The sequence below is a fragment of the Parasteatoda tepidariorum genome, chromosome 6 (genome assembly GCF_982258835.1).
Source record: "Parasteatoda tepidariorum strain Cologne lab strain chromosome 6, Ptep-v5.0, whole genome shotgun sequence".
Lineage (NCBI taxonomy): Eukaryota > Metazoa > Arthropoda > Arachnida > Araneae > Theridiidae > Parasteatoda > Parasteatoda tepidariorum.
The window spans coordinates 44,466,258-44,480,221 of record NC_141760.1 but is presented as its reverse complement, the minus strand read 5'-3'; the positions used below and the strand labels follow the sequence as shown (position 1 = coordinate 44,480,221).

The 13,964-nt window shown below is 29.7% G+C and overlaps 2 protein-coding genes across 4 annotated transcripts in view; one reads left to right on the top strand and one right to left on the bottom strand.

The window, feature by feature from the left end:
- The window catches only part of LOC107453923 (lisH domain-containing protein ARMC9), a 126,152-nt gene that overhangs the window by 53,960 nt on the left and 58,228 nt on the right, over positions 1–13,964 (top strand). The gene's annotated exons all lie outside the window — the stretch shown is intronic.
- LOC107453922 (four-jointed box protein 1) overlaps positions 4,328–13,964 on the bottom strand; it is a 36,933-nt gene continuing 27,296 nt past the window's right edge. For all 3 annotated transcript variants that reach the window (XM_016070938.4, XM_016070941.4, XM_016070940.4), the window contains exons 4-7: positions 11,994–12,170; positions 9,197–9,386; positions 6,268–6,426; positions 4,328–5,331 (exon numbers count right to left, since the gene is read on the bottom strand). In XM_016070938.4, coding sequence (XP_015926424.3) covers positions 4,917–5,331; positions 6,268–6,426; positions 9,197–9,386; positions 11,994–12,170 — 941 coding nt within the window. In that variant the 3' untranslated portion in view covers positions 4,328–4,916. The remainder of the gene's footprint in view (positions 5,332–6,267; positions 6,427–9,196; positions 9,387–11,993; positions 12,171–13,964) is intronic.

The window sequence follows — 13,964 nt, the reverse complement described above, 5'->3', positions numbered from 1 at the left end:
TCCTTTTTTCTCAGTGATGATCGGAAGTGCATTAATTTCATTCAATGAGAGTTGAATTTTTACGGTATAACAGCAAGGAATCTAATTGGTGAGTTTTTCGCATGAAAGTTTGAAAGTGTATTTCACCAATCAAATTCTCATGATTTCTCGACAGTTATCAGAGTTTCAAGAACCTTATTAAAACCGGTGTCTATGATCCTTAATTATCTGAGCTATAATTAATAACCATAATTAACCGGTCCCTTTATTATGCTAAAAAATCGCGTATTCATAGATGCGAGCGCTACCAAAAAATTTTCGTTTGCGTAAAAGAATTTTTCGCATCAGTGTGAATGAATGAGCGCACTCGATGCGAAGGATCGTGTATAAATTCTTTTTCTTTTTTCAAAATTATTTAGTAGGCGTCTTAGAAAGATTTTCGGACATAGTTGGACATCTCCCACCCAGTATAATTCATCACATGTTTTGTTTGTCATGAAACTTTCACGAGTGGGGGTATTATCTTCCTGGTGCAGCTATTTAAATGTTCAGTTGCTTAGAAATTTTTTCCCGGAATTCTTGGCTATTGGTGGTGTGACAGGAAAACAAGTACAATCACGCAACCCTAGTCTTAATGGCCTACGACAACCAAAGCACTATATATAATAACTTTTTTTAAAATTTTAATCGTAAATTTCCATGCCATTGTAAAATGTTACTAGAATATGCTCGACTTAGGAAAAAGTGCAAGGAAATTACTTTTTTTCCTTTCATTTTATCTATCATTCGTTTACCTAAACCCACGAATCGTTCTAATTTCATTAATGTGAATATGTACAATATTTTGTAAATTGAAAACTTACCTCAGTGTTATTATATTTTAAAATCTAATTTAAATCTTTTTAATTTAATTAATCCTGATACGTTGCTTTATTGTTTTGTATTTAAAAAAATAAAAAACGTCATAATGTTATTAATTGCAATAACCATGTTAAGTAATTTAAATAGCAATTCTTAACCTTTCAGTAACCAGACAATGCAGTAGTTACTGCACGTGCACATAAAAATTTAATCTATCACTCGTGCACCTATATGAATGAATCTTTCTTAATTTAATTAATCCTGATTGGTAGCTTTATTGTTTTCTGAATTTAAAACTCATCTTAACTATACTAATTGCAGTTACTATTTGTTTTTAACCTTTATCAGCATTACATATTTAATATTTAAAAGTTCAACTTTCAGCCCCATTATTAAGTATCATAAGAATATGTTCGACTATACCGCACATGTGAATAAAATTTTTATCTTTTTTAATTTAGTTAATACTGATATGTAGCCTCTTTGAATTGAGTTTCTAAAATTTACCATAATGTTTTGAATTGTAATAAGCATTTATTTTAAACCTTTCACTAAAATTTCACCTCATGTTTAATAATTTAAATTATAATTCTTAATCTTTCAATAAAATGTTGCGATACGATGTTCAAGCACGTGCTCATAATTTAATCTCGTAGTCGTTTACCCATATGAATGGATCTTTCTTGATCATATTAATACTCATAAGTAACCTTATTGTTTTTAAGAATTTAACACCTTAATGATATTGATTGCAGTTACTGTTATTATTTTGCTTTTAACAACATATTACTACATTTTCTGCAATTAAATGTACAACTTTCAACCCTATCGTAAAGTATCATAAAAATATGTTCGGCTATACCGCACGTGTGAAAAAAAACTTTATCCTATTTGAATCTCTCTTAATTTAATTAAGCCTGATATGTAGCCTTCTTGTTTTGCGTTTCTAAAATTCACCATAATGTTATGAATTGCAATAACCATTTATTTTAAACCTTTCGTTATAATTTCACAACATGTTTGATAATTTAAACCACAACTCACAACCTTTAAGCGTTCAATAAAATGTCGCGAGACGATGCTCAAGTACTACACGTGCTCATAATTTAATTTCTCCGTCGTATACCCATATGAATGAATCTTTTTTAATCCTATTAATACTGATATGTAGCCTTATTGTTTTCTGAGTTTAAAATTCACCTTAATGATATTAATTGTAGTTACTATTAATTTTTAACTTTTAACAACAAATTACTAAATTTTTTGCAATTAAAAACACAAATTTCTACCATATTGTAAAACATCATAAGACTATAATTCTAGCGAATAAAATTTTTATCTTATTTAAATCTTTCTTAATTAAATTAAACCTGACGTGTGCCTCATTGTTTTATGTTTCCAAATAGCAATAATCATTTATTTTTCAACTTTTATAACAATACTTTCACCACATAAATCACAACTTTAAACCTTTCAGTAAAATGTCACAAAACAATGCTCAAGCAGTTCACGTGCACATAAAAATGTAATTTCTCTCTCGTATCAATATGAATGAATATTTATTAACTGTATCAGTCCTGATATAAAGCCTAATTGTTCTATGTTTCTCAAATTCATCTTAATGTCATTTTTTTAAAAATCGTACTAAACAGTCTTATTGTTTTATTCTATAATTTGCAATAACTATTTATTTTTAACCTCGTCTTGTAATTTTGACCATATTCCCATAACGTTGACCATATGCTAATATTTTAAAACAATACCGCTGTAAAATTTTAGAAAAAACTTTTGGAGACTAATGCATGTGCACATAATAGTAAAACAACATATTTCACGATATATTGATATAATTGTTTTTTGCTCCAAAATTAAACATCATATTTTAATGTTTGTTGTTGGTTCAACCTTAATAAACAAAACTTGTTGGTAGACCATCAAAATAGCCAAACAGCATCTTCTATCATATTTTGATTGTTGTTGTTGGTCCAACAAAAAAAAAACATAACTTGTTGGTTGATCATCATAATGGTAAAACAACATCTGCCATCAAAATATTATGGTTTTTATTGGTCCATCAAAAATCAAGCATAACTTCATGATTTACCATCATAACACAAAAGCAACAACAGGCCATCAAAAATTGTTGGACCATCACAAATCTTACTGAAATCAGCAAACCATCAAAATCCTTTGATGGCACCATCACGAATTTTGTCTTGGGAACAGCTTCGTTTAAAACATTATAACTTCGCCATCGCTGAAAAATGTTCTTTTTTTGTGAATGGTAAATAAATGCTATAGTTTATATACTCTAGTTAAAAACGAGTTCAGAGTTATTGTTACCTGTCAAATTAATTCAATATTTTGAAATGCGGCATGTCTCTGCAGAAACCACTCGCGTGCAAGCTTTGTTGCATATTACGACAATTTATTAGAATGCCGAACATTAATTTTTAATAAGGAACTTTCATTAATACCTCACACAAATACATTCTAGGTGTATAATGATTTGAATGTATATATTTATAACTCATGTAAAAAAGTTTACACGCCTGAGACTAGATGAAAAATCCGCCAATCACCGTCGGTATTTTACAAAGCGCCGGGCTAATTGAGAAAGTTTCAAGTATTTAGTAATTTCTAAGCCGACTTTAAAGAGCCCAATTACCTTTAGGCTAATCAGAGAAATTTCAATCTATTTCCCGATTAGCCTGATTTATTTTAAACCATTTGTAATGAGCCTTCATCAGTGAAGATTTATTGCAATAAGCCGATTGAAGTAAATGCTTATTAAAAAAATCAAATAAAAAAGTTTTTCTTAAAAAAAATAAATAACTAGCTTCAGAGAACGCGTCTTATTGCAATAACCAGCTGATTTAGTAATTCTTCACATATTTTCTAATTAGCTTAAACCCACATGGGGTGACTGTAATCAGCCTAAAAAAAAAATTCCAATTAGCCTCATAGCATTTCAAAAGTATGTCGAGATTTGTAAGGATCCCGATTTCCCTGTTAGCCTATATTCTGCACTCTAGGTATCAAACTGAATTTATATTAAGGAAAAAACGCTGTTGAAATAACATATCATTATTGAGGAAGGCGGGATTGAAATATCAATACCTGTTTTACTTTTGCATAAAACAGTGAAGAAATTGCGAGACATCTATTATCTCCAAGCGACATCAGTCAATCAAATTGGCTTCAATTATTTTTAAAAATTCACACTTTCCTTATTAGTGATTCGACTTATATTGCTAATGCTTTTATTTCTTCTGCCCTAAATTTATATGCACTTCCATATGAATACATATTTTTGACCAAATTTATAAAAATATTAAGCGTGGGAATTACGGAACATTTTGTATAGAAATATGTTCACACATAAGCATGCGTTAATTTTAAAACTATGTTTGCCAAATGCTGAAAGCAGAGTTATATAACTGTGAAAAAAAAATTTTTGTTGAAGAAAATTGAAGAATAACAGTCATATATTTAAAATTTCATTTATTGTATTTAGCACAAATAAATAATTTTTATATCACAACTCAACTTTTTTCTGTTGAAAAAGAAAATCTTCATTTCTTCTTATGGAGAAATATGATGGAAACATTAGAAAAAAATTATTTCGTTAAAAACATTTTTTTTTTAGCGTACAGGGAAATTAAATATACAAGCATACAAAAATATTTAAATACAAAGTGATATGTTTTCCACAGGATACACCATAAATAATTTACATTTTATATACAAGTATGTACAAATATAAGATTTCTTTCAATTTTATCAATAAAAAGTTCTTAAAATCAGCTTGATTGTAATTATAACTGTACATAGAATTTCTTTATATTTCTTTTTTTTTTTTTTTTTTTTTGAAATTTCATTTGTGTAACATCCCAAATTGGTGGCTCCGGGTTGTGTACTGAATCAATGTTAATTCCGTTTTTTTTCCTTTTGTCAGTAGAACTAATGATGAAGAAACTCGTTTTGCCTTGGATAAATATTACAACGGAGGAAGCCAGATTAAAAACTTCGGAACTAGATGGATAGCATGAGGAATCTAAAATAGGGTTTCGGTTTCAACTCACTTTCAACAGACATTTGTCTATGTGTTGCTTTACTTCTCCAATTCTTTCTTGAAGACGTTTTGATACTTCTTCGCTATTTTTAATGGGCGAGAACAGAGGTTCCAATTGTTGAACTAAATGCAATAAAATTTGACCAGCATTTTTGGAATCATTCAACCATCGTATCCTTTCCACGGTCTTTCTTCTGAACAAACAAATAGTATTGAGCATTTGCTTATGAAAAGTAAGAAATCGTCCATCCTGCCCAGCAGGTCCATACAGTAAGGAATAACTGTCTAAAAGTCCACTCTCATTGTCTATGAGCCACAATGCTCCAGAGATTTTAGAACGAACCAAGTTATGGATGGTCTCATTTAAAATGGAAGACTTGTTTTCTTTGTCAGCAGCATCCTGCATACTAGCAACTCTGGAAATATGAAAAACATAAAATTAGAAAGACATTTCCTTCTGTTCCATTGTACAGGGATTGCCATTTATATATGTTTTTAAAATCCTTGCAAAAAATTAAGTAAAAAAATAAACAAAGAGCTCGAAGAGTGAGAGGTTACAAATATCAACCAAATCACTATCGAGAAAGGCTTGGTGAAAACACTGTAACCAGTTTAAATGTCTTATCAGACTTTAGGTGTTTAACATTTATCTGTTTCTTGGGACAATCAAGCGGGTTTCTGATGTTTTCGGTTCAATCTTAGTTTGGGGATTACTTCGCTTAAATCATAATTTGCTTTCCCTAATGTGTAGACAAATTTAACATTGATTTTGACAAGTGTTCTGAAAATATGCATTAAGGGTGGTCATTACAGAACATCAAGATGATAAAAAAAGGAAATTTAAAAAAAATTTGACCAATCATTTTTATTGCAAAGTTTACTTGTGTCTTTTTCTATTTAAGATGAAGTGATCAATGTTATTTTTTAAAAAATGGAATTATTTAATAATCAGATATACTAGCTACAGAAAATAAAAACAAATGTTGAAAAATGCTTATTCGTTGATAATCTTTTAAACATTATCAGGACTTGAAAAAAAAAATCGACAGCACAATAAATATGTCGATGCACGACTGCTTTTTGGAAGTAGCAGGTTCTTTTCTATAATTAATTCTTTTTTTCACTTTATCAAACATTTGCAGGTTTCAAAATATAAAATTAAAAAAAAATTTTTTTTGCTTAAAGAAAATTTAAAAACATTTATCTACATCAAAAAACGCACTATTGAACTTTAAACTGAATTTTTAACTAAACTAATTTTTCTTTGTTTAAAAAAATTCCAATAATAACATTTTAAAAACAACAAATAAATAAATAATATCTCTGAATAAAATTCAAATCAGATTTTTTACCTGTCATAATTCCCGGTGATATAATCAAATATGATCAAGTCACTCCATTGAAGAAGTTCCACAAGTTGTTTAGCAGTCAGTGTCAGCAAGCTTCCGTAATTCGCCGAAACTGCTTTCTGACGGACCAAAGATGAAAGTAACAGTTTAGGTAACTTATCTCTGAAATAATAATAATGTCAATCAACATCCAAATAAATTTCTTTCAGAAACCTATAAACAATGTAGTATTAATAATCATTGAATTGCTTTAATTAAATGAATTTACCCAATTGAAAAAACAATACTTGCTATTACTTAATATTTTGTGTGTATTAACTACAGAATTTAATTTATATGTAAAAAATATAATAGCTAAATGTTATTTTTTCAAGCATAAACTAAATGGGAGATTTTAGGAACAATTAATTTTTATTTTATTTTATAACCATCGTTGAACATCCGACCCAATCTTTGGTTTTACAACTACTTATGTTCAACTCCGTAGCTTTGAAATTTTGAACCCAATCCAGAAGACAAGCGAACTCCTGAATCAAGAATTGGGAGAAATTTACCTTCGTGGAAGACTTTTTGATGGAACTAACCTTTCATTTGCGTTTCATGGAGAGGAAAACCTCTAAAACTTCCCGCGGTTAGTCTGACGGCAAGGGGACTCTAACCCATGATCCCACTGAGTATATTTCACGTCAGCACTGTGGTCGATGGAAGCCGGATGCGGAATTCATATTGACCAGACATTGCTGGGATTCGAACCCGGTTCACCATTACGGCTAAGGATCAATTAGTTGCCATTTAAAGCCAAATAATCAGAGAACAATTTCCAGAGTTATTTTATGTCATTCAGAATGACAGATAACCTTAAATTGGAACGAGCATTGTTCAAAACAATCAATAAAGTTCATACAAATCAAAGTTTATTACTCTTTAAATGTGATGTTTTCGGTAATAAAGGCATAATTCAGAAATATCAAAAAAGTTTATATGAATTATGATTCATTATTTTCAAATATGTAGTTTTGGTAATTTTAATGATACGAGTGTCATAATCCCGTGCAAATATTTTAAATGCTGCTATCACTTTGAATGGCTATACCTCATTGCGTCATTTAAAAAAGCTACTGAAGTTTTTCATTAGTGTTTTAAAAATCAAGAATTCGATGGTATTTGTTATCGTAAATGGAGTTATTACAGCAAAATGAGATATATTTGAATTTTTCACATCGCAAAAACTTGTCAACCTACTTCATTCAATCGTAATCTTTAAAACTGCGATTTTTATCAGGAGAAATGCATTGTTTAAGTAAAATTTTGAGTACTTAAAAATTTCGATTGCTCTTCTGAAATGAAAACTGAAAAAATTTGGGATCATATTTTTGAAATTGCCAGCAACCCTCGTATTTTAAGCAATTTGCGCAAAATCAGAATTCGGCAGCTTAAGTTCGGTCGAAGAAAAGCCAAGTTTATTAAGAGAAATAATTACTTTGTGATTGAATTCATAACTTAATCTGTAAGTAGTACTAATTAATAAGTATGTTTGAAATATTCGAAATCTTTAAAATTGCATTTTTCAGAACTAGAAAATCCAATCATTAAATGAACAGATATTCAGGGTGCTACCTTTTTTCTTGCCTCACTACGAGCAGAAATGCTTAATTTTTTTATTTTGCCATGGCATTATTGAGCATAAACCTTAAGATTTGATAATCCTGGTTCAATTTATCATAAAGGAAATCATTAGATTGTTTAAAGTTTCTTAAATTAATGAAAAATTAGAAATAAACTAACAAACGAACGTGTAAGTAGTTATCAACACACTTTCAAAAAATAAAATAAATAAGTAAAAAAATAAAGGTTAGGTTCCAATATTTATAAATTAAGACAGAACTAACTAGCAGGGATCTGAGTATAAAAAGTTTTAATGCTCCAGTTCCGCTCCCAGATAATAAACTAAGCTCCGCTAAGCTTCTGACAATTTTACTATATATTCATGCATGCTTTTGAATCTTAGATTTTAATAACATAATCATCAGCTTTCCCAGAAGTTATCTATCTCTAACAAGAAAAAAAAACCCTACAGGGTATGTAATTAAAATAATGAATAATGATATAATTGAAATGAAGATATAATTAAAATGCTAATAAATGACATTTTCATTAAATAATATTTTAATTACAAAAATAAATTTCAAATAAAAGTATGATTAGTAAGTCATAATTATTAGATATTAGAAAAATAAATAAATAATGCATAGCACTACATATTTGAAACAAAATTAACTAAAATATATCAGCGTGACACGAATTATCTGTATTTGTAGAGACATCCAAAAATTTAAAGAATAAAATCATTCTTTTTTTATTACAGTAGGAAAACGATTATCCGGAACGATCGGGACCATCGCTATTCCGGATAACTGATTTTTCCGGTTTTCTGAATCGCTACAAAAAGCCGTTTTTTTATTGTTAAACTCAACTAAAAAAAATATATATTATATATTTGGAACTAATCTTAAAAAGAAGAAAAAACGATGAAGTAATACACTAATGATTGTTTCCAAAATGATGGTAAGGTAAACATCTTTCAAAAATAAAAGAAAAATCCTAGAATCTTATGAGGAAAAAATTTTTTTTTTTTAAAATGGTGGGAAAATTTATTGAATTTCTTTCCGGTTTCTTGGTCTTCCGGTTTTCTGATTCTTTCTGATCTTTCGGTTTTCTGATTCTGTACTGTATATACTTTTAACGTAAAAAATTCTAAAGACTAAAAAAAAGAAAAAATATTTAAAATACTATTAAAAAACTAAAAGAGTCTTGTAGCATGGGACAAATTACTCCGTTCCAGGGTAAATACAGCTAAGATCTTCGGCTCCCTGCTAATTAGAATTATCAACAAAGTTACTGTAGTTAAAATGTAAAATATATGATTGTTTACCTTTCGAGATCATCTATCCACTGAATAAGGGCTACAGTTGTGTTGGTTTCCCACTTGGAGGCTATTAGATTTGTCTTCACACTATCTCTGCTCCATTGGCCTTTGAAATCCTCTTTAACGGCCGAAAGGGCCACAATAGGAATATTAGTTATTCCAAGTAACCGGGCTAAGTAAAATGAAAGTATTTCACCTGAAAAGAGGAATATAATATTCATTAACTAGGCTATTCACTGTATCATTAAAAATGAAAGAAAAAAAAATTCATGCAAAGTGTTCTGTAATGACTGTCCTTCATATATACTTTTTTAATTCCAGCAAATCATGAAAAAGCAAGCTCATGAGACTCTATATTCAATCGAGAAAGAACCGACATGCTTTTAAATTCTAACCAATCACATTTGAAGTCATGAAGAGCAAGGATGGGATTATAGTAATTTAATGCTAGTTTATATGAGAATGATATTTAATGGCCATTGTTAACGAAAGGTCAATGCATAACAGTTCAACTAGACAGATGATCTCAACCCTTTCTAACGCTGAGCTAGGATGCGCTAATGAAATTTCACTTAACAACTTAATTTTATTAATCAATGAACCTAAACGTGAAAGTTTATTTCGTCTTACAAGGATTCTAAAAGATAAAGGTGGTCATAATTGAACACCTTATGTATACATTTTTCACAATTTTAAGTTTAATTATTTTTTAGGAGACAACATATTTCGTATTTTTCTCAAGAAAATATGAATCAGATAGATCCCTAACTTTTGTTTCATTTTTGAGCTGAACTGACGAAACAAAATTTAGCAAAGGCAAGGAAACTTTACTCTTCTAGAAGGAAAAGTTTACTTATTTATTTTTTTGTGAAAAAATAATACTTGCATTGCAAATTAATAAACCAAATAAAGTTTGAATATATTATTGCATCAGGGAATTATGGTACAACTGCTAGGGAAAATTTAGCCTTACTCCTGGTACTAAATATTTTTCATGTAAATAATATTTATAGGCGTAGATTTTAGGAAAGCAGCAATAATAAGAAATTAATTAATTAATAGATTTTAGAAAAATATTGCACAGAATTAGGTAATGCCAATTACAATTATCTTATTTTATTTTATATTTGGCGTTGAACAGCCGACCCAATTTGAGTTTACGACTCAACTCAGCAGCGTTTTAATTTCAAACCAACCCACAAGACAAGGAAACTTCTGGATCACGCATCAGGTAAAACTAGCTTCCATTTCCGTTACACGAGAAGAAAGCCACGAAAACCTTCCACAGTTAGCCCACCGGCAAGAGGATTCTAATCTATGATCCATCTAATCCAATATTTTAAGTTAGCACTGGGGTCAGTTGGAGCCGGGAGATGAATTGTCTCAACCAACCACTGAACCGCTGGGAATAGAATCTGGGCCACCTCATTGGAAGGCGAACGCTCTATTTCCCAAGTCACAGTGACTTAATTAATACTATTGGACAGTTTTAAAAAAGTAATTTAATTGTCATGTACGAAAAAAGTTATATTCCTTTAAATAGTAATATTCTAGTATCATTCGGAAAGCTTTTTAGTTTCATTCAATAAATGAATAAGTTTTGATGTCTTTAATTTTATCTCTGTTATTATTGACCTTGACAATACTTCGCTAGAAATTGATAACCTTTTTATCGCACTTAGATAATAATTTGAAACTTCAGATATGCAAAATGTAATATTCAAATTTTTGACGAGTAATCTGAAAATTTATGCAAAAGCAGGGGTCTGTACAAACATTTTGTGAAAGGTCCGTTTTTCGTGAAAATGTGAAAAAATTACTCACATTCTTTCAACCAGGGTCCGCTTTTATGAATTTGTGCAAATAGGGTCCATTATTGCAAAAAAAACTTTTTCAAGGAGTTTTTAAATTGTAAAGACATACAAGATTATTCTCAACACTGTAAAATTATAATTAAAAAAAAATAAACAACAATTGCTGCTTCTAAATTAGAGATGCATGCTGCTTCTAAATTAGAGATGCAACATACAAATATTTGGTATTTAGCCTATACTGCTGAACGCAGAATATTAATTTCGGACGAATAATGGAAGAATCGTCTGCCGAAGATAAAACTTAATTCGTTTACATCCATCTTTCTTATTTTCTGCCCTGGAAAGGGTTTATTCGATTAACAAAATAATAATGAAGATAAACAAATTTGTGAAGGGTCCGATTAAAAGAAAAATCAATTTGTGAAGTTAAATATTTTATTTTAAAATATTTTGTGAAGGGTCCGTTTTTAAGTTAAAATATTTTGTGAAGGGTCCGTTAACGGTCCCAAATTTCTTCTAAACAGACCCCTTAAAAGGCAGTGATTATAAGTATAAAATACTACACAAAATTAATTTTGACCAAAATATGAATATGAAATTTTTAACAATTAAATTAAATCATCACTAAAACAATTAAATTGTCCAGAAAAATATTTAAATCAACTAAGGTTGATATATTATTTTAGAAAAGTCCTTCAATAGCTTAATTAACTGTTTTAGTCCTAGAATAAAACAGTTAAATATCAGATGCTTGTGACACAAATTAAAAGAGTGTGAAATACTTTTTTGAAATAAATTTCAAATACAAATTTTTAAGCTAAAAAGAAAATCTCAGCACTTATGAGAAATCACAGCATTGAAGATGTTAAAAGATGTTCTGAAATATTTGTAAAACACCTTTAAAACAAATTAGAACTCTTAAAATAACAAGTTGGCAATATTTTATTTTTGAGAACTGTTATAATTTTGATTAAAAGTTACTTAAATACCTTGAACTAAATACTGATGAGGAGAACGATATCGTGCACAAGCTTTGGAATTGTCTTCAAACACAACGTACTGGTTCTTCGGCCTACCGCAACGATTCCAAGTGGGAGGCTCAACTCTCCTTACCTGAGTTGTTCGTATTTTTTGTAAAATTGCTTGAGCCTCCGAATCATCATAACCTGCAATAAAAGAATAATGCTTTAATACATAATAGGATATTAACTGCTCGCATGTTAAATTATGGATAGGAAAATTATATATTCAGTTAGATTAAATGAATGACCGACTTTAAAATGTTCACATTTTCGAAACTTTTACACATATTACAATAAATGTTACCCGGAATTAAAAAAAAAAAAAAAAAGTGTAAAATTTTTTTGACACGACATAGATCTCATCAGTAATTCAGTTCGTTTCGCATATTTTGTAGTTCCTTATACGACACAAACGAGTTCTGTCAAGTTTTTGCAGCGTTTTTGGCAACTGTGGCTCATAAACAGTGTTTTTGACCAAACATCATTCAAAGAAATCATATTGCGTAAGGTTCTCTTAATAGTCATGTGATTAAAGGTAAATTGTTGTAATCCACACGCCCAAGATGCAGTTTATGAACTGAAGCCTACACATGTGGAACGAACTTAATTACACATTTTACTTTATTTGTGTATGTATGGCGTACTTTACTTTATTTTATAAGCGACGCTGTACATCTGATTGAATAATGAGTTTACAACTATCATTGTTCAACTTCGTAGCCTTGTAATTTTTAACACAATGCAGAAGACAATGGAACTCCTGGATCAATATATCGAGATGAATTAGCCTCAATGGAGGATTTTCTGATGCAACTAACCCACATTTGCGTTAAATGGCATGGAAAACCACGAAAATCACCAACGTTTAGCCGAACGGCATGAAGATTCTAACCCATGCTCCACCTACCACTGAGGATATTTTATGTCAGCACTCTGGTTGGTGAGAACCGGGAGCAGATTTCGAATAGACCAGCTAACGCTGGGATCGAATCTAGGTTACCTCATTGAGAGGCGAATATTCTAGTCATCTCGACTCACAGATTAAATTTATGTAGTTTAACAAAAGAGTTTGCATTAAATAAAAAACGTAATACAGTCGACGCTCGATATCACGATCCCTGTGGTCCAAACAAAACCAGGCGCAATAACGTGAAGATACAAAACTAGAGTAAATATTTTTCTATGATTCATAAATACTGCACTTGTTTTGAGAAAGATATGCTATACATTGGAAATAATTTTGAAACTGATAGTATAACTATCATTAAAACACTTTTTTTTTTACTTCAAAGTGTAAATATTAATGTAATACATTAAAGGTTAACAAATAAATTTAATTTTTTTCAAATGGTATCTTTCAAATTCAAATGGATTCAAATGGTATCTTTCTAGATATATAATTTTTATAAAATCATTAGTGCTTTTTCTAAATTTTTAATTTTTCTTTCACGAAAACAATTATTTTGATTGAAATTTAAACACCTTGCTCTCCTGTCTTCAGAATTACTTCACGATTTTTATAATTATTGAAACACAGTGCTGTCCAGGATTTTGAATATTTTAAGCGGTTTGTGATTTTAATGTCAATATTCTCTCCTCTTTCCTCAAAATTTTAAATTTCTGTTCTAAGCATACAGCGTTAATCTGTTTACGAGCAGCCATTTCCGCTTTGAATTAATTATACGGTCAGAAAAACCGGAGAATCTAAGCAAAATTAAAATCCAGAATACTTATTTTAGCAATAAAATAAACCACATTTTACAATACTTCACAAAAAAAAAACAATTTTCAAACAAGGAAAATATGATTGATGAATTTATTGTACCCCTTCAAATGAAATTTACAAAGGTTATGAATATATGCAGGAAACTTCCAAGGTGGTTCCACTAGGAAGATGCAATATACTCATATATATGCAATATACGTTTATACGCATAT